Genomic DNA, 22483 nt, shown 5'->3' with positions numbered 1-22483 from the left:
GAAGGCAGTATGGTCCAAAGCAAATAATTAAATGTCAAAATTAACAATAAATTTAAACAGTTACCAGCAGAATGACAAATACGATGTAATAATAGAAAACTTCATTCTTACCATTAGTTTTGCAGATGTAAACAAGATGATAATTGCATCAGCAATATTAATAAGATATCAAATTACACACATGAAATGATATATCCAAATATAAACATGATAAACAAATCAAGAGAGTCATGTCCGATTATATCCAGGATCGCGGACAGTGATGTAGATGGAATTTGAAAATCTTAGACCGCGATATTTAAGTCCGATTTTGTTGCAATTGATATCTTCTTGCCCCGGTTGTCTAGAGCGAATATTCTACCATCATAGCTCCACACACGCTTTATACCGCCTGATTTGATCATGTCTTGAGCTCCGCGGAGTATCTCCATCCTTTTATTGGTCAAGCTTTCTGTGATCAGGAAGTCAGATCCTTTGAGATCCTTCTTTGTGCCGAAGACATTAGCGCGTTTGGCATATGAAATAAATTTCATAATTATTGGTCGCGGTTTCGCGTCTTCATCAGATTTTGGTTTACCGATACGATGAGTACGGTCGAGGTCTTCAGATTTGATGTTTAGGCCGAGCCGCTGGTTGATAAGATGGACACAGGCATCAGTGGTATTTTCCTTATCGTGCTCTGGTATTCCATGGAGAAGTAGACAGTTCCTTCTGCTGTACTGTTCGAGATCATCCATCTGTCTTTCTAGTTTGTCTTTTTCTCCTGACAGGGATTGGATCTGTTCTTGTAGATCGTTGATTCTTTGGGTATTGGTTTCAATATCCATCGATACCCCATTGTAGACTTCTTGCTTTATTGCTGCAAGCGAGTCTTCCTTGATTTTTTGGTAGACGGATTTGTATATACCATCTACCAGTTCATTGAGTAGATCTTCATTTGTTAAGATACCGTTAACCAAGGTGGAAAGCAGAGGTTTTACGGTCTCTTCCTTGTCAAGTAGGCCACGTATCGTTTCTTTAAGTTCGGTTTTCTATATCGCTCTCTACTGTTTTGCCAGCCGAAATTGGTGTTGAATTCGGCGGGTCACTAGTAGCAGAACTCCTAGTACTCTTCGGAGGTTGTCCACTCGGTTTCCTAGGCATTTTCTGACCTTAGAGGTGGTAATGATCAGTGATGATGGTTTCTGCAGAAGATACGCTTGGTTTAACAGATGAAACAATGGTATAATTGATGATTTATGATAATTTATGAGAGCCGTTGTGAGCGCGATGTAGTCGCTACATAATCGATCGAAATAATTCTAAGTTGCTGTTCTTGGCGTCGCTTGTTCGAAACCGTGCGTCTGTCACTTTTCTTATGCTGCTTTATTTTTCCAACGTTAGGGCCTAGAAAAACTTTTCGATTGATTATTTGATGATTGCGTCTACGCCTAACAATATACCCAGCAAACACAAAAACGTTTTAAAAACGTTTTAAATATGTTATATTTTGGCTTTTGGTTTAGGTAAAAACGTTTTAATAACATTAAAATGTCGGGTTATATAAAGGTCATGAAAACGTTTTGAAATGTTTTGTATGAAAACACACTACAACAATATTTTTAAATATTTTCAAAAAATGTTATTGTAAACTAATTTTGCAAACATTTTGCCAAATATTGTGTCAATACTGAAATAACATTATGTTAAAATATTTGAACCCAGCAAACACAGAAATGTTCTTAAAATGTTTTTTCAAAACCTTTTAATAACATTTAAATGTCGGGTTATATAAAGGTCATGAAAACGTTTTTAAAACGTTATGAAAATATTTTGGGCAAACATGTTTCGCAAAATATTTTTTCAACCCCAAAATAACATTCTGTATAGAATGTTTTGTATCAAGTTTTCAAGAATGTTTTTGGAATGTTATTAAAACGTTTTTATACCCTTTATATACCCCGACATTTAAACGTTTTCTGTAAAACATTTTTGTTTGCTGAGCAGTAGATTATTAAAAAATGATTTTTAAGGTTATGAAAACGTTTTATACTCTTAATATACCCTTTATATAACCCGACATTTAAACGTTTTCTGACAACCTTTTATAACCTTTTGCGAATGATGTCGAAAACGTTTTGTGTTTGCTGGGATACTTCTTTTTATGTGTTGACTGTAGCTGGAATATCACTGGTATACAAAGAATTGGTTACATGTCAATGACCATTAACTTCAGGGATAGACCATTCGATTATTTATGTGCCTTTCTATCATGCAGTATCTTTACCCGCAGACATGTGCCCGTGTCATGTGACAATATTGCGTAACGTTAAAGGTTAATACATTTCTTTGACTTCGAAGAAACTGTGTGATTCTATGGCCTAGCGCTTTCTAAGTTGCTGTTCTTGGCGTCGCTTGTTCGAAACCGTGCGTCTGTCACTTTTCTTATGCTGCTTTATTTTTCCAACGTTAGGGCCTAGAAAAACTTTTCGATTGATTATTTGATGATTGAGTGAGCAGATTTATCGATTGCTAGTTTAGTTGTGGGATTTGATTTTCTATTTGATTTTGAATGACATCGCCTCATTTCAAATATTGAGTTTTAGTTTTGGTTTTGGTTTTGGTCACGTGGTTTCCTATTGTCCTGCCTAACCACTTGAATCACAAGATATCGAACTCATTGTTTCTACCTTTTGTTTAAAACTAAACTTTTGTGACAGGTAGTTTCGGCTTTGGTTTCAGTTTCTTATAAGTGGTGTGACGAATAAAATTACAGGATTTTCGAGTTACCTGATCTAAGTATACAAAAGAAAGGTTTAAATTTCGCAGTGCAATATTCACGAGCAGAGAAGTCGAACAAAGCAGTCTACATTTGAAAGCATTGATTTAGTTTGAAAGCATTGACTTGAGACTACGAAATAGCCTAAGCTGATTTCACTGTGAAAATATATAGACCATCGAAATATTTCCACAGACATTACAATAGACACTTGACAGATTATGACTTCAGTGATATAAACACTATTATACACAACTCTATTTATGTGCATGTCGTATGACGGAAGATCAATATCATAGAAAGCTGGTTTAAACTGACTTTTATTCAATTTATTTATTGGAGAAGAGAGAGAGAGAGAAGAGATCGCCAGGGAAAGAGGGTGTGTGTGGGGGGGGTGTGTGGTGTGAGGTGAGGGGGGGTAAGGGTAAGGGAGAAAGAGAAACAGAGGGGAGAGAGCATTGGAAGTGGGAAGGGAAGGAGGGGGAGAGGGGAGCTCAAGAGTGGAGTGGAATAATACTAATAATAGGGAAGAGTCGATATCGATTGTGGGGAGGGGAGGGAGGAGGCTATATATAGGTGGCGGAGGGAACATAGGTAAGATGTATGGGTTGTGCTGTCCGAGGAATAAACAAATTCATAATCAAATCATCTACATCATCATGCATCGTTTATATTTCAGACAAATAAACAAAACACCCCCTCCCCCACCCCTCAATATATGCACATGATTTCTAAATGTAGGCCTCGTATATATGCATCCTTTATGTCTCAACGATGATGTCTATGCATAACTTTAATATCAAACGAATCTCGGAACTCGGGTGTAATTATAAGGTGTCATGGAAGTGTGCCACCTACGGCAGAGAGCATCAACAGTCGCCCGCGTTCATAGATATCGATAATGAAAATGTTAGCACAATAGGCCATTATACTTTTGATTATAATACCCTCTTGTGTCCTCCCAGCACAATAGTGTTATGATTGCAGACCAGTTCATCTCCACTTTCTAATCCCTTGAAGTTTGGTTTCTGAACAAAAGAGAAACCAAAACTAATGATTTGAAATGAGGGATCGTACATTAGTATTGATTTTTTCCGTTAAGCATTATCAAGAATTAATATCACAGGTTTTAGTGCAGATAGAAAGTTGGCTTAGTAATACTATCCGTTGATTCAGAACCGGAAGGTGCCGGGTTCGATTCCCACCTATGCCTATTTTTTTAAAGACTTGGAAAATTTCTGCAGTAAGTTTATTTGGCGCGCGATCTCAGTTGTTCATTTTCTGATGGCTGTGCCTCTTACAGACACCCTCCTCTGAATCCAAACCACGGTTCGCTCATTACACCTCCCTTAAATTGTCCGATTGAATATGGAGATCCGTGGGAACACGCTTTGCAATACGGAATAAATTCTAACCTCATCGTGATATCATCCAAGCAGCAATGTTCATTTCCCATTGAAACAAGTATTCCTGAAAAAATGGGTGTCAGTTCCAATTTACAATGTTATTTTAATGTAATGTTAAAGAGAAGTTTTGCACTGCAGCACAAGAACATTTAGTGGTAGTTCATTTTATCATTAAATAGGCCTAATTATACACTTACATAGGCCTGCGTGTTTTGGCGCAACGTCAGCCTTCTATTCTTTAAATTTTTCACAGGAGGAAGATGGCGAATTTCATCATTCGATATCAGCAAAGTATCAGGCCCTTGCAACTCCTATACCAGCGCAATACAAAACGATTTTTGTTTAATTAACACTGGACATGCTGGATGTTTTTATAAAAATATTGTATGTGATGAAGAAGGGGGCTGGTGGTTTATTTGTGTAAAGGTCGAAATAGGATTCGGATAGGGTCAGGACTCTGTTTTGTCATCTTCCTTCTGTGGGTCTTTGAACCTGCTCATTGTCTGGTGTGTGTTTTTGTTTTGTTTTTATTTTTTTGTTTTTTTGTAATTTTGATTTTGAAATGGAGCCTTCATCTTTGGTTCGAGTTGTATTTTTTTCCTGAATGTATTTTAATGCTTTCTCTCCCCCACCAGCTCCAAGTACTGATAAAATACAAAAAACTGAAAAAGAAAGAAAGAAAAAAAAAAAAAGATGTGGACACCGTCAGTTCCCCCGTGTATTATCCGCCGGCGCCATTATCACGTGACTGTAGAAAAATGCTGCTGCCACCAGATATAGGCTAAGTAAAACAGCGTATTACTATTATGTTTGAAAGCTAAGTGTCTGACGTCATCTGTCAAAGTCGTTGATGGTGACTTGCAAAACCCGGCGGTAAACCAGGTCTTATTTTAAGCTTATTGTTAATTTTGCACCTTCAAAGATACAAACCATCTCAAAAGTTAGGTCTTTATAGTAGGAAACTTTTTTTGGTGAAGGCACCATGTCAACAATGCCTAGAAAAGTTGCTTTTTGCCTTGTAAAAGTACGAAATTTTTCGGCACTTCCTGGTATCAGGTCGATTCGGCCAAATCAATTCGTCCACAGTTGACTTGGCCATATGCCAATTCATGCATTTGGCCCCAAGCTAAGTCAGCCACACCCGAATTCGATATTGACTAAAAGGGATAAACGATTTTAAATATGTTAATGAATATATGTGACCGTCCATCACGAAACAGCTGTAAAGTCGGCTCACGGTCAATTTTGTTTTATTTCGTGTTTAGAAAATATATCATAAGCTTTAAAATGAAAAATCATTTGACTCCAAACGATATCCAGAATTAAAAAAAAAAAAAGAGGGTTAAGTGCAGAACGTACAAAAAAGTGACTATATCTCATTAACCGATGATCCTACAGATATGCGACCACTGACTTTTTTTCCCTTATGACCAGAGGAAAAATTCGACATATGGCACGACTCGAGGATATTTGGTTAAAAAGATAGAGGGTTAAGTGCACAAAATTAAAAAAATGTGACTATATCTCATTAACCAATGATCCTACAGATATGCGACCACTGACTTTTCTGTTCCTATGACCAGAGGAAAAATTATGGCACGACTCTCTAGCATATTTGGTTAAAAATTTTATAAAAAAGTGACTATATCTTATTAACCAATGATCCTACAGATATGCGACCACTGACTTTTTTTGTTCCTTATAACCAAGGTAAAAGTTTGACATATCTCACGACTCTGTAGGAAATGATGTACATCATCATCATCATTTTATTTTCATTCAAATCAACATACAAAATATAAAAGACACAACATTTGAATGAGGAGATGCTCAAAAGGCCCAAAGGCCTGAAGCGAGCACCCCTTACACTGCCTTAAGTTACAACATACAATTACACAAAGTTAACAAATAAAAGAAAAAAGAAAGAGGAGAAGAACATGCAAAGAAAGAACCAATATAAATATTTATAACATTAATATTCATATATAGACATTCCACAGTCCACACAAGAAATTGATAGTTGGACTGGATATGGGTGGGGGGGTGGAAGGATGGGTGAGGTCATTAAATAATCCCTAAATATTAGATGTAATTTTTTATTAATTAAGATTTGATTTAAATCTGGTCAACCAGACATACCTATTTTTTGACGGACGAACCGACGTTGCGACTGAAACCTTCAGTCTTCAGCTGGGTTGTGATGCAAATGACCTTGAGTACCGGACACTTCCGGTATTGATGACAATCGACGAGGAATGTCCTTTATGATTCGGTCCCAGCCGTGTGACAGCTTGGCCCGGACGCCTCCTCCACGGTTGAGAGATGGTTGCTCCGCTCTAACCCAGATAGCCTCTTTCACACCCCGCTCAAACCAACGCTGCTCACGGTCTAGAATACGGACATCCTTGGTGTCAAAATGGTGTCCGCTGTCTTTTAGATGTAGAAAAACCGCTGAGTCGTTACCACCTGAGCTGGCTCTGCGGTGTTGTAGCATGCGGTTGTGAAGAGGTTGGGCGGTTTCTCCTATGTAGGAGTCCTGACAGGCTGATTCCTCCGAACAGCGTACCCCGTAGACCACTCCACTGATCCTGCCCTTAGGCTGTTTGTCCTTGGGATGCACTAAGGACTGACGGATCGTGTTTGTAGGTTTGAAATGAGTGGTGATCCCGTGGTCGCGATAAATTCGTTTGAGTTTCTCAGACAAGTCACCGTGGTATGGGATAGTGATGCTCGTAGTTTTCCCCGTCTGATTCGAGCTCGTGGCAGCTGTTTTGGTGTTGTCCTTGTTCAGGGCCTTATTTATAGCCCAGTCCTGGTAACCACAGTTACCCAGAGCTTTGCGCAAGTGCTGATATTCCGTGATCTTGTCGGAGTCCTTGGTAATGATAGAATCAGCTCTGTGGAACAAGGTGTTTACCACGCCTAGTTTCTGAATTAGCGGGTGATTGGAACCGAATTGTAGGTACTGGTCCGTGTGTGTCTGTTTTCGATAAACAGACACAGTAAGGAGCGCTCAACTTCCGCGGACACTAGACAGTCGAGAAAAGCGAGTTTGTTGTCCGACAAACCTTCCTGCGTGAACTTGATATGAGGATCAATTTGATTGATGTGGTTGAAAAACCTGTCAAGTTCATTAGATCTAATTATGATGAATGTATCGTCCACATAACGATACCATCTAGAGGGCGCTATACCAGGAAACGTTGACAAGGCAATACGTTCAAATCTTTCCATATACAGGTTAGAAATTATCGGTGACACGGGCGATCCCATGGAACATCCATGACGTTGTTGGTAAAAATTGCCGCTGTATGTAAAGTAAGTGTTATCTAGGCAGAGACTAAGTAGATCACATAATTGATCAGGCGATAAGGCTGTCCGCTCATGAAGTGTGGTGTCCCGAGTCAGAACTTCGCGAACCGCTGAGACTGCTTCCTTCGGAGGAATGCTCGTAAAAAGGGCAGTAACATCGAAAGATGTTATAGTCTCATCCGGAGCCAACGATAGGCCTTGGATTTTATCCGAAAAATCCTTCGAATTCAGAATATGGTGGTCCGATAGGCCAACCACAGGACCCAAAACTCTAGCCAGATACTTGGCGATGTTATAAGTAACTGAGCCAATACTGCTCACGATCGGACGTAAGGGAATGGTGTCCTTGTGAACCTTCGGGAGGCCGTAAAAACCCGGGATGGTTTCAGATGTTGGGTACAGCTGATGTTTTAACTTGAAATCAATTGACCCATTTTTCTCAAGTTCACCAAGTTTAGAAGTCAACTTCCGCTTTATACCACTCGTTGGATCTTTTCTGAGAGGAGTGTAAGTTTTAGCATCGTCTAACAGTGCTTTAGCCTTCTGATCATAGTCTTTGCTATTTAAAACCACAGTGCAACGGCCCTTATCAGCCGGAAGGATAGTGATGTTTTCATCCTTCTTTAAGCTTTCTAGCGCACTAAATTCATTTTTGCTCAGATTATATTGAGGTGGTTTGGCACTTTTAATACTGGCACTCACTCGCGAACGTAATTCTTCCGCTTTATCTGGCCCGATAGAAGCTCCTCTGATCGCTGATTCAGTAGCAGTGATAATATCAGTGACCTGAATTCGCTTAGATGCAACCGCGAAATTTAGTCCCTTTTCAAGTAAACTTTGCTCACTTACCGAGAGTTTTCTATCCGATAAATTCCTCACCCATCTATCTTTGATGTTATGATCAATTAAGCTCTCCTTTTGTCTCCAATTCCTATCCTTATCGGCACGTGAAACCGCTGCAAGCCTGCCGAATTTCTCTACCTGTCTAGATTTTGTTGTTTCGTGTTGTGCTAACTGCGCACGCTCACTGAACTGCGTGACCCTGTTGTTTATCTCCGTTGGCAACCGAGCACCCAACTCGCGGGAAATGTCAGATTTCTTGTTGTTTAAATTCTTGATAGTAAAATTAACCTGTCTAACTCTCTCGTTTAACAATTTGCGTTCAGCACTGTGAATGATCTTCTCCGCACGCGATCCCTTGATATTAGAGCTGAGTTTCGCGCTACGGGGTATCACATCAGCCTGTAAACACCGGAGGTTGAATCGTAAATGGTTGCGATAATTCGCTACTTTCCTCGCCGTTTTCTCAAGGTCCTTTGTTAATTTTAGGCAATCCTTGCCGTATTCCTTACGAATCAAACTGTGTAGACTCTCATTCATCTGGGTATGTTGAAATTAAGATTTGATTTAAATCTGGTCAACCAGACATACCTATTTTTGACGGACGAACCGACGTTGCGACTGAAACCTTCCTTTTTATTAGACTTTTCTTTGTTTGTAACTTAAACTGGTTTACTGATTTTGCCATCTATATATATTTATCAGTAATATTCCATTTCCTAGGACCGGAAGCCCATGTTGTGAGGGCCACAAACTGCGGCTACGAATACAGATACGCGAACGCTGACTTGTTTTGTTCTTTATGACCAGAGGAAAAGTTCGACATATCACACGACTCTTTAGGATATTTGGTTTAAAAGATAGAGGGTTATTGCACAAAGTACAACGAATTGGTTTGTGACCGAATGCAAGACATCAATTCATCTAAATATACAGATTTGGTGTAAAAACAACGGTTATGGAGAAAATCACGAAGTAGTTAAATTTGGCCAACTTTTTTTGTACATCATTATACAGGGTTCGAATTGGCATGTGGGCGATTTGGTTTGGGGCTGAATTGACGAATAGTATCGATATCGATATGATATTTTTACAGAGCACGTGATATTTCGATATGATGATTCGAATTGTCACGTGATCGTCAAACCTGTACTAAAGGTGTCAGTTCTGCAGGAACTCAACCATTCTGCAAAAGACAAGCTGTGTTCACACATGCACTTATTACCGGTAATATTTTATCTAGGCTTATGTCCGATCGAATTAAATATTTCCGCTAATCCCTTAGCGTGTCCACATTTGTCGGCAATAGCGCTATACGCTGTCGAAGTTACGTAATAATCGGATTAACTACCATAGCAATAGGTTGCGTAACTTCGCCAGCATATGTGACGTATCATGTCAAAAGGAGACACTTTTAGGCAGGTTATGAAATTTGAGGTTTTTACATATCTTAAATATCGAGATATTTTGCTCCACAACGCCGTTTTCCCCATTGAAATCGGACATTCCTAAGCGAAGATATTGAGTTCGTAAGTTATGGCATTATAAAATTGGAAATTGAGATATCGGCCTTTAAAAAATAATATTGACAATGTTGAGAGTAGGAAATAACTTGAAAAATGTCTCAAAAAATACAAGATGCCAGTTATATTCCGGTCTGAAACTATCAGACAATATTTTTAACATTAATAACATCACAAAGTCGCAACAAACCCAAACTGTGAAAAAATCACCCATCGGCAGATTTTTGGCCATTTCTCCATTACGATCCTGCCCAAAAGTGTCTCCTTTTGACATGACACGTCACATATGTCCGACGTGTTATGTCCGATAAGCCTATTACCGGTCATAAATCCCTCCTTTCTACATGAGCATCATCAGAAAATTTAACTCGATTTTAAATTTTTTCACTGAAAATTCACTTTCAATAAACGCCCCTCTTTAGAAAAAAATTAGACAATGCGGTAGGTATGTCATGTAAGAAAAATTCAAAAGTTCCAAAATTCAGACCAATTTTGTATTTATGTAGGTTCTATTATTATTATTATTATTATTGTTTATTATTGTTATTGTTATTATTATTATTATTATTTTAGTTTGACAAAGTAGTCACATTTTTGGCGACAGAATAAGTTTTGGTTCAATTGTGCGCGAAGCGCGAAAAATTTTTGCTATTTTGAAACTAAACTGATGAAATAATGGTGTAAAAGTAGAATAAATGCGCACGAAGCGCTTGAAAATTTGCACTTTTGGGTCAAAAAATGGGCAAATATGAGGTTAATTTGGTCAGAAACCCATTATCAGGCGTCAACATGGGGGGGTGATTGTATGGACCATCCCCTGGCAAAATATTGGGGGATTTATCCCCCCCCCCCATCCCCCCGGGATATACGCCTATGACTCTGCTTAAAATTTTGCGCGAGTGATATACTCACAGTTATATCCGACAGCCCAATAGTGCTGCATGTCCACACGTAATTACTATTACCGGACGTAACGTTTCGATCAGTCTTAACAGCTCTTAAGCGGGCTCTTAAGCCTGGTCATCTTCAGCCTTAAATTTTCGGATTTAAAGCACATTACGTCGGATATAGTAATTTTTTTTATATCCGACGCTCATTCACACTGCCACTTATATCCGATACTATTACCGACGTAATTTAAGTCCGACTGTGTGAACAAATTGTCGGATTTAAAGCACATTACGTCGGATATAGTTATATCCGACGCTAATTCACACTGTCACTTATATCCGATACTATTACCGACGTAATTTAAGACCGGTAATAAGTGATTTAAGTCCGACTGTGTGAACACGACTACAGTTTTTAAATCAGTTTAATCAATTAAAACGGGTGATTCTCAATCTGTTATCAATTGAATACGGATCAGTCAATTCATTTTATTGTTTTCAATCTTCTACCGACTTAAGGGCTGGAGTATGAACGTTTGGACAGTATTTATTTTGGGACATTAGAGCACATCAGACATATCGAATTGCATTCTGAATACGAAGAATGTCATTCTGATATCAAATAATTTTGATTTTTGAAATTCGCAATTTAATACACATTTAATGGCAAATCATTAAAATTGATATTTTTGATATTTAACAGTACTTGAAGTAAACTTTATAAATCTGATGATTTATACTTAAAGTGTATGTAGGTGGGATGAAAAGCCGACGATCAATTGAAAATTTTGACCTTTCGTATTGAAGATATGGATTTTTTTCCCAAAACACAAAAAAATTAGGTCTTTTGGGAAAAAATCCATATCTTCAATATGAAAGGTCAAAATTTTCAATTGACCGTCGGCTTTTCCTCCCTGCTACATACACTTTAAGAATATATCATTAGATTTATATAATTTACTTCGAGGACTGTTATATATCAAAATTTGAAAAATATCAAATTTTTATAATTTGTCATAAAATTTGTATTATATTGTGATTTTTAAAAATGAAAATTATTTGATATCAGATAGACATGCTTCGTATTCAGAATGCAATTCGATAGGTCTGAGGTGCTCTCATGTCCCACAAAAAATACTGTCGAAACGCAATAAACGCTCATTTTGGATCCCTTAAGTTACGCACAAATCCTTTCCAAAATGTCAAAGGAATTTATCGAATCCCACAAAGCACATCCGTCGTCGGCTATTCTCATGACCCGCTTCAAACGCAAAGATTGGCCAACTCGAGAGTGTTTTGGCCCAACATTTGTCAATATACGTCCATGAAAGTTCATCTGTGTTGGTACAAACCATGATTTTATTTAAATAATTCCTACCTCGAATTTCAGATGGTACTCCTTCTTTCATCAGCGATTAAGTGACTGTATCAGGTTGTATTCTTTTTGACCTTTGACCTGATAACAAACTCGTAGACTCCTGGTAGTTTCAAGCTGCCCCGTCTTTGTTGAGAGATGGTTGGTTTGATATCAAAGCCAACCAACCATCTCTCAAAAAAGACATTTTTATGTTTTTTGGATATGTGTTTTCAGTATTCAGTTTTCTTCATCATACTGCAGTTATTGTCCGTTTTCCTATACACAATACACAGTGCTCTTACCATTGACGCGTGACCTCTACAAATAGCGTACGTTAAAAGTATGGGGATTTGTCTAGTTAACGTCGCTGTGTGAAAAATAACCAGCCAATATTAAAAGTACTCTTCTAAAGTTCTAGAAAATATAGTTTTGTAACATGTCCTAAATTTTTAGCTAATTTAGATGTTTGGAAATATGCGTACTTTGGTGTTTTAGTGTATGTTATAAGTAATAGTACATTGCCTAGTTAACGTCGCTGTGTGAAAAATAACCGGCCAATATTAAAAGTACTCTTCTAAAATTCTAGAAAATATAGTTTTGTAACATGTCCTAAATTTTTAGCTAATTTAGATGTTTGGAAATATGCGTACTTTGGTGTTTTAGGAAGGATATGTAAACGGCAGATAACACCAAAAATATGAAGAAATTATTTCCAAACCGTGTCTTAAAAGTCTGCAAACCACCATGCTTCTCATTTTCAAGAACGCTGGTTAACAATAAGCACGTATTGTCTCATTTCGTAAACAAAGACCACACAGAATTGTTCTCTAGCGCTAGCTTTATAATCGTTCACCCAACTGAAACTATAATCCCATCTCATTGCTCCATTGTACGTGTAAAGCAGACACATATGTTGTGTGTATTTAACCAGAGAAGATCTGATTTAATCAGTTGAGCTGTTTTCAATGAGTGTTATCTTGGTTTAATAGCTTTTAATGGGATTTAAGTCCTGCAAAGGTCGAGGTGAATTCTACTGTAAACATGACTGCATCATGTATTGTGTTAATATTTTTGAAAGACACCGGTTAATCAACCATTCAGAGGCGTTTACATTATTTGTTGGTCTTTATCTGGATCTATCTCTGAAAGTCTCTTTAATAAACTGTTTCTATTCCGATTACCATCACGTGACCAGACCAAACCACCAGTCAAGTCTCTGCGCAGTCTGATCAAGACCTGGTGAACGGGTCGCAACGTTACCGAAAAAAAATCTTTGGTGAGTCCAGAATTTGATTCATATTTTTGTCTATTTTATACTACTGGATGACTCAAAACATTCATAATCTTATTATTATATATTATTTATACATATATTATTTGTTTGTTTGTTGTTGTTTTTTTGTTTTTTTTGTTGTTGTTGTTGTTTTCAGTGTTTTGCATGATGCGGTTTTAATAAAGATAATGTGAGATAATAGAACTTAATGGCAATATTGGCTTAGCAGTAGACATGGTAAGGAGTTAATCATATTTTGAAAGATGGCATTTTTAAAAATCTACAATAGCAGTTTGAAATTACAGTGTGGGTCAAAAAAGTGCAGTAGAGCAAAGAATCATATTTATGTAAGAACCAAATTATTGAAAGTTTCTATAAATGCCACACTTAATAGTCTCCTTCTGTAAAAAAAATGAAGTGACTTGTTACTACCGTTTAATTTTTATGATTCCTTTTGCTGTGATACCCAATTTCATTATTTGTCCACGAGGTATCATGTAATTTGAATAAAAACTGACTTTAACTTAAATAAGGTTGATTTTTTGCGTTGTTTTAATTTCTTGTTTTGTTCAAACAAACTTTCTAACATTACTTTAAGTCCTTCAATTTTTTTTATCCCAATATGTCCAACTAACTGGATATTTTGCAATTCACTCCACTTCAATTTGCGCGCATTTCATTTCGACATTTGAAAAACCCGCCTACAAATTTATATGTTTTTGATAGAGCATAAGCATCTTTAAAGTAAAGGAAAAAATGAAAATAACAACAATTCTCCTTAATAGGTCTGTCACACTACGACGGACTGGATCAACGTACATCACCGAATACAAAAATATTTTATTCGGTGGAAAATTCACCAGTCCGGCAGAAGATTCGGTGGGATTTTGGGTCCGATTCCCGTTCGTCGCTCTATGCGTTGTGGCCGCTAATAATCCTGCAGGCGTCTTATATCCGATCGTTCAACGTCCGACAAATGACCGGATTTGGGGTCCGATTCCCCGTTCGTTTCTCTATGCGTTGTGGCCGCTAATAATCCTGCAGGCGTCTTATTTTCGATCGTTCAACGTCCGACAAATGACCGGATTTGGGGTCAACGTCCGACAAATGTCCGGATTTGGGGTCCGATTCCCGTTCGTCTCTCTATGCGTTGTGGCCGCTAATAATCCTGCAGGCGTTTTATATTCAATCGTTCAACGTCCGACAAATGACCGGCGAATCCGTCGCATGTGGCACCAACAGGGACGTCCACCCTATCAGAAAAGTGGGGGGAGGAGAGGGTGTTTGAGAGGGTTTTTGACCCCTTAGAGGCAGTGACGTAGCAAGCACTTTTTAAGAGGGTGAACAAAGTGGGGAAAGACAACTCAAGGGGGTAAATTTTGACGAAAATGGTCAAATATTGGCTAATAAGTACAAAAGGGCTACAAATCTGATATATCAGGGCAACCAGTGTCCGGGGCAATAGAGGTGAGAAACCTTTGGACAATGAAGGTCCAATTGAAGCCATTTGTCATTTCAGCACTATTATTGGGTACTATTTTAGTTTGAAACAGCCGCAAATTGGTGAAACGAAAGCCTAATTGAAGCCATTAAAAAGTTTTCACCATTATTGTATAATATAAACAATTGTTTTAAAAATAACACGTGGATGTCCATAGCAGAAGCAAAAAGGAAGACTTGTCCATTTTTGAGAATAAAGGTCCAATTGAAGCCATTTGCACGGGGACTGTAGGGCCTATTTACATTATTAGCCCTAGGCCTATTGTGTATAAATTTAGTTTTGAAAATGGAAAATTTGGAAAATTGTTTTTAGTGCATCATTTTTACACTATTATTGCCTTAAACAAAAAACAAAGAAGGCCCGATTTGAATTTGCAAAATTTAAAATGTTACACTGATCCACTGACACTTAGATATAAGACTTCAGACTTCAGGTAAAGCATGCGTGGATTGATATGTTAAAGTCAGGAATAGACCTATAAGTCCGTCTTAAATACTGACTTTGGTGACAAAATATCACGGGCCCTGCATATGGACTGGCCGGCAGTAATTTTCACAGGCTTTTGGGCCAAGGAACCACATTTAAGCACTGTCTATAATAATCACAGGCCTATACTTAGGCTTACTAGTACTACTATCCTGGGCCTACTCAATAACGTATACAATTTAACCTTTTCCATGTTTTTCTTCTTTTTTCTTTCTTGTCAATCACTAAAACTGGAATTTGATATTGCGTCCTCTACCCTTCAGAACTTACATGCATAGGCCTACTACTAAATTACGTGGAATTTAACTTTTTCTCTTCTCTTCTCTCTTCAATTTTTCTCACTTTTTTTTTTTTTTTCTCTCCTTTCCCCCTTTTTTTTACTTTTCAGTCACTAAAGTACTGGGGGAAATATGATATTGCGTCACACACCCTTCAGAAAGCCCCCCCCCCCCCCATGATCGATGCACATGTTCGCCATAGGCCTACATCCGGCACAAGCGCCTGCGAAACCTTGCAAACACCCGCGGTATATAAACGAAAGAATAACGAACAAACCCAGGGTATATATACAGAACAGTACGAACACACATCGGACAACTTCCGAACATGTGTATTCAGCACACTCCGTTTCAAGTTTTGTGCATGCACAAAACTTGAAACGTATTGTCGACGGACTAAACAAACATCACCTAACACGAAACGCATTTGGCGGATAATAACAGGACATATGAAGAACATAAAACGAACATTGACGAACACTAACGAATTTGCTAAAATACCATCCGTTTCTTATACGGAAGACCGATCCGGTGTAGTGTGACACTAAGACGGTTTGGGTCAACGTACATCACCGAATGCAAAAATATGCTATCCAGTGGTGAAGGCCTCACAGGAACGTATTTGCAACGAACACGGGCCGAGTGCAACGAACAAAGAACGAACATGAACGAAAGGAGAGCGAACAAACTCCGGCAATATGCAGCACCATACGAACACACATCGGATAAATACCGAACATGTGTATTCGGTACACTCCGTTTCAAGTTTTGTGCATGCACAAACTTGCCGACGGACTTAACGAACATCACCTAACACGAAACGCATTTGGCGGATGATAGCAGGACATAAAAAGAACATAAAACGATAATTGACGAACAACAACGGATTTACTAAAATGCCATCCGTTTCTTGTACGGAAGACCTATTCGGTGTGGTGTGACAGTAACATAAACAAGACCAATGGGAATAACACTTTGTGTGCTCCATTTTATTTCAATGCCAATGAGGTTAAGAAAATGGCAGTTGTTTCAAATCAAGTTTCAAAAAGTGAAGATGTGTTACGTCTACTCACACATGTCACAATAATAATTTCAATAGGATCCAGATTTCTTGAAGATATACGTATTAATATATTTAAAAAAACCTTTTTATTTCAAAGTAAGAAAAAATGGAATTGTAATAGTAATATATAGGGTTGTTTATTCAATTATAGAATAGTATGCTGTTGCTGTTGTTGTATACTAAAAATTAAGGTTAATACTTAAGTCATGGTATTTGGTCATATCTAATTGTAATTGTACTAGAACCAAATTAAACTTTACAATAATACAAAGAGCTTCTTTGGACGCCGAACAGTTTTTTCAACGTGACGTGTTTCTTTATGGTTATGGTTTATAATTTTGGCTGTTTCTCCATTCACAGAATCATGGTCATGCCCAGAGGGGCCGCCAATAGACATATTACGTCACATTTTAATAATTTTGTTTTCTTATCCTTATATTCCTTATATAATAATCAAGAATAATGAAATGTTATATATACGTAATACGGTGTGCAAAAGGTTTGTTCCGCCCTTATGTCCGGTTTGCTCTAAGCATATTATCACTATAGTTAGAGCGCCATCAGATTTTGCCCTCAGGATTTATTGCTATGAATGTCCTTAAGGCATAGACGCTGTAAACAATTCTCAAGCCATTCTAATGTTCTTGTAGTGTGGACAGACGTATGTCTTGGGGAATTTAAAGAACCACAAACCTCAGCGAATTTAAAGATGGCGTCCAAAAAACCCTCAATGGCTTGTTCAAGGAGAGAGAAATTGCTAGAGAATAGATGAGTCTTAACCCAATAGGAAATTATGGTCTATTCTAAAAGAAAGATGTTTTGAAACTCCTTATTGCAGAATCATAACACCACTTACAGATAGAGTCCAGAGTGTATGGCCAAGTCTAGATGAGAATGAGGAATGTCTTGTGCCATTAGTGAACGGTAATTGGGGCAAGCGTAGTTTGATAATGGTGATTGACCACCAAGGATACTATGATTTCAAATAATTTTTTAACATTTATACTAATGTAAGAAAATAAGAAATAACAAATAGCCTTGAATTGCATTGTGTATGTTTCATTTTAAACACCTTATAAATGCTTTTGGAGAGGGCAGAACAAACTTATTGCACACAGTATAAGAAAACTTATCGACTTTATTTATTCAAGTAATGAAAAGAATTTGCCAAATCAAAAACTTTCTTTACAAAGTAAAAATCCGTACATGCTACACCAGGAACACATACGATCGGGAAACGACAACAAGAGTAGCAGTCGGTACTGCTATGTTAGCTGTCATCGTCCAGGGGCGTACCGGAGCCACCGACCGAGCCAGGGGGTCATTTCCAAATCGTCCCGCTAACCTGCTACTAAAATTACTTTCCAGGACACACATGTCAATTTGATTGAGGGTGCAGCATCTTGTTCTAATTTGCCATGTTTGCTACCAAAAGCTCTAAAGTGACCAAGGTATAGTGAGGATTTGCTTTTGTATAAGCCTTATATAGATGCAAACCCCCGGATGGAAACCTTCACCTACAACAATAGCGACACTTTTCGCAGAAGTCCCTGTAGTAGATTTAACACTTTGCCATTAGATGAAGTTAACACTACGAAAAATCTATGCATTTATAAATAATTTCAGGAAGGTGTTCATGATTTTGTTTATGTCGTTTAAATACGTGCATGCATGTTAAAACATTAATGCAACTATTCAGTAAATTATCTCATTAATGACACGAATTTGAACGTTTTCAAATTAAAATGCGAATCTAAAAATGCACCCATCATACGTGAAGTAGGAGGCTAACATATCCAGGAATAAACTACTCAAATATTCAGACAATATAACACGTATCGTGATTTTTTTCAATCCAGTCGGATATTAAAGTATAGAGTGAAGTGAGTTCACTTTTGTATTTGTGTACTACATGAAAAAGTTGTCTCGCCAGATTATGGACAAGTAAGCGTAAGGCTACTAAGTTACTTAAGTCTTATGAAATATATACATATTTCTGTAAATTGATCTGTTTCTTGATCTTGACTTTCCTACAATGATGCAGGCTATGTTTCGAAATGAATCTGTTGATAATACAAATACATCTTGTATTGGAAAATATATTCATAATGTGACAAATACGGAGGAATGGATTTGGACGGATCCTGAAAAGATTTTTATCACAGTTGCAATCCCAGTTTTTGTAATTATCGGTGTGTTGGCAAACTCCGCATTCTTGTTTACTATATTCCGGATTCGTCGTATGTATATGGTAGTTAACTTTTATCTTGGCAGTCTCGCAATGGCGGATATTTGGTTTCTTACTCTATCCACGGCGTATTTTTTTTTATTATGTACTTTAATTCCGATATTAAGTACAATTTTCCAACGCAGTCTAGCATTGGGTGCTGGATTGTATATATCGCATGGTATTTTGGAATCTTCGCGTCACTGAATCTGATAACAGCCGTGTCAATTGACCGATACATAGCAATTTGTTATCCATTTAAACACACAGCTTATCAAGGGAAAGCTCAAGCCGCTAAATGTATATGTGGAACCTTAATGTTAGCCTTTTTGCTTGCCACAATCGCCTCCACATGGGGCGGGAAACTTACTGTGGTATGCCTTATGTGGGACACCTCATCTGGAACCCAGGAACACAACGAACCTGTGTTTCTTTTACACCGACGTTGCTCATCCGTTACAGAAAACGCAGATATTATTGCTGCTATTTTTATCATGGTGGTTTACGTTGTATATTTGGCTATCAATATCGTAGCATATTCGGGAATTGTTATTACTCTAAGTAAAAGGCGGGTAAAACATTATATTAAAAATGATGTATCTATAACAGGTGTACGTAATCAAGTTGCTCGTGCGTTGGTTATCAATGGTACAATATTTTTTCTGTGTTATTTTCCAAATCGTATTGCTATATGTTTCTATTTATTAAACCGATTTGATATTGACGTGTTGACACCACAACAAAATCAACTATTTTTGTTAGTGAGCCGTATATTGGTACTTATCAATTCAACACTTAATCCGTTTGTGTACGCTTTTAGCAGTGAATTCTATAGGGAAGCATTTTGGGAAGCTTTTGGATTTAAGAAAACTAGTGGTAATAATGGACACAATGTTAACCACCAAACAACTGATTTAAGGATTTTCTGAACTCAAATAACTTTATAAGTGTCTACATTGAAGAAGATGCCATCGAGAGTAAATGATCTCTATACAAGACCCAGTTTCCCGCTAACTATCAATCGGTATTGAAGACCAGTGGATGCTGGTGGCAGTACCGTACTCCACAATAGTTTTAAATTGACATGTCTCGATATTAATAATGAGCAACATCTAATTAATGGTCCTATAACGCTATCGGGGCCCAATGGTTCTTTTTATCGCACCCTGAACATTTGCACAATGTTTTCGTTTTTATTTAAATGAAAAGTGATAACACGACAATGATTGCATCACCAGGGTATGATAGAAAGATTCATCGAACTTAACAAGGGCACCGATAGCGCTATAGGACCAAATTGGACGTGATGTCTAAAGATGTTGTCAAAGATTTCTTTGTATTTATCGGTATACATGCATATTTCTATGATTACGTAATTTGTTACATGAGACATTACTCAATCCTGGATGCTGTCTACTTATTGGAGTACTTACATAGTGACAGCAAATAACTTAAATCAGTAACATCTGTATACTCTTCAGGAAAAAACCTGAATTGTGACATGCAAAACCCTTCGCGGTAATTTAATCAGTAAAATATTTACAGCAACAACTCCATGACAAACGCGTGCGTCTAAATGGCAACAACATAAGGAACTTGAAACGACCGACTGTCCGAGGAGTCGTAGAATTGCAGTTATGTGAGACTTTTATGGTTGAAAACAAATTGCAAAAAATATATTCTATATTAAATGTCAAGTATGTACTGTTTAGATATCCGCTTTATGCTTTCAGTGTTTAAATATATCAAATAAATATCAAAATTTGCTGGGAAAAGGATAGCAATTAAATTCAATATTTTACTCATATGCATAATTGAAGTGTCTGAATAAATATTGTTCAAAGAAAAAGATTTTAGTAGTATTATGTAAATACTTGATTTATTGTGTATCAACTTCAGCAAAGAGAAGAAAACGTCACTTTTTAAATGAAGATAAACCTCCTCAAAATAGCAGGGTAAATTTGTTGAACGGATTCGATACATTTCTGAATTTATTTTTGTCGTAGTCATTGAATACCCAGTTGCGTACTAATGATAGTTTTTTGTTTCAAGTATTAGAGGAGGGTGTGTATATTTAAAATCTACCGGTTGCCAAAAAGACAACATTCAGCAAATTGAGTTATTGTGGTCAAAGGTCACACAAGGGGTTAATTTCAAAATGCTTTGATGAAGTTATAAATTAATGTTCGTCTGGTCCCACGGAATAAAAAAATGTCTATGGTCATATATATCCAGGATATCTAATTCATTAAGTATAGGTCAAATTTTTAAATACATCAAATTGAATAAAACGGTATCAAATTATTCGTCTTTATAATGAATACACAAAATATATAAGTTGCTGTATGAAATGTCATCTTATTCTAGAATATGAGCCCAAGTTCAACAATTCTATAGAATTAAACATTAAATTAAGACTCCGTAGATAAAGCAAAACATACGACATATATTGTTTGTTTGTTTTTTTCTTGTAAATATGAATAATTTTAGACCATTTTAATTGAAATTAATTTTGAAATTTTTACAATTTTGATTTAACCTTTGACCTATTTTTACCTATACCTCATTACTTAGGCATTCTAGAGATATATTCCCATTTTTTTATTTTTCTTCTTCTTATTAGTTTTTTACTTGGGACAAAGGGAAGAACTTGTGATATTTCATAACTTGAACATTTTAAAATTGAATCTACTTGTATTACCTTTGACCTCAATAAATTAATTTGCTCAAGGGCTCTTGGCACCCTGTGGGGTTTGAAATTAATTCTGGTTATTACAAAAGTAACAAAAATGCATTAGTATTTTCACACTCATACGGTAATTTAGGGAGCAGCGCGGCACACTGGTTAAGGTCTTTGCATTTGGGGCAAGATGTCCCGAGTTCAATTCCCCGCAGGATCAAAACAATCCGCTTTCCCCGTGGCTCATCAGGTATTGGCGGGCAGATATCTTTGGAATTACATGTACTCTTCTGCAAGGTATAGCTTTGCTGAAAATGAGTATGCCCGACTTTAGACTAATTTTGCTTGATCCCAGCATCTTGAGGCGGACAGTTTATAAATGAATTTATGAACACTTTTAGACCAGGGTGTGTTTTATTTAAGGGTCGTGTTCTATAAGGCTAAAAAAAAAATTGTTTGTTTGTCCTCCACAACCATTTGAAAATTGGTGCGGGCGGGCGGATTTTTTTTTTTTTTTTTTTTTTGTAGGCAATGGTAGCCACTGTTTCAGTAGGAGAAACAGTACTCCACGGTCCATTTCTTTTCTCCCCCACCGCTATCTCCAGGCCGGTAAATTGATCATCAGCAGTAGCCAGAACATCTGACATTACATTATTAAATAATTCCCGTAAATTTAGGGATATAGGGGCACTTACAAGGCGATCTACAATCACTTTCCTTTCGCGCAAAACACATACGCAAACTGCGTAGGTCGCCATGTTTGGACTGCATCACTTGAACGTTGTTATGCAGACAATATAAATCACCACGTGAAAATATTTAAAAATCAAAAAACTATTACATATATCATTCAAATATGTATTTCAAATGTATGAAAAATATTTTAATA

At 37.1% G+C, this 22483-nt stretch overlaps 1 protein-coding gene across 1 annotated transcript; it reads right to left on the bottom strand.

Annotated features, from left to right (window-relative positions):
• Window positions 1–284: 284 nt before the first annotated feature.
• LOC140139129 (uncharacterized) lies at window positions 285–8856 on the bottom strand. Its single transcript, XM_072160910.1, has 3 exons — window positions 7732–8856; window positions 6506–7144; window positions 285–989 (listed from the first exon to the last, which is right to left on the bottom strand). Exons 1-3 carry the CDS (start codon window positions 8854–8856, stop codon window positions 285–287), a joined length of 2469 nt encoding a protein of 822 aa, XP_072017011.1.
• Between the last annotated feature and the right edge of the window lie 13627 nt (window positions 8857–22483).

The sequence above is a fragment of the Amphiura filiformis genome, chromosome 18 (assembly GCF_039555335.1).
Source record: "Amphiura filiformis chromosome 18, Afil_fr2py, whole genome shotgun sequence".
Taxonomy (NCBI): domain Eukaryota; kingdom Metazoa; phylum Echinodermata; class Ophiuroidea; order Amphilepidida; family Amphiuridae; genus Amphiura; species Amphiura filiformis.
The sequence above is the reverse complement of the archived record's forward strand: the minus strand, read 5'-3'. Positions and strand labels throughout refer to the sequence as shown.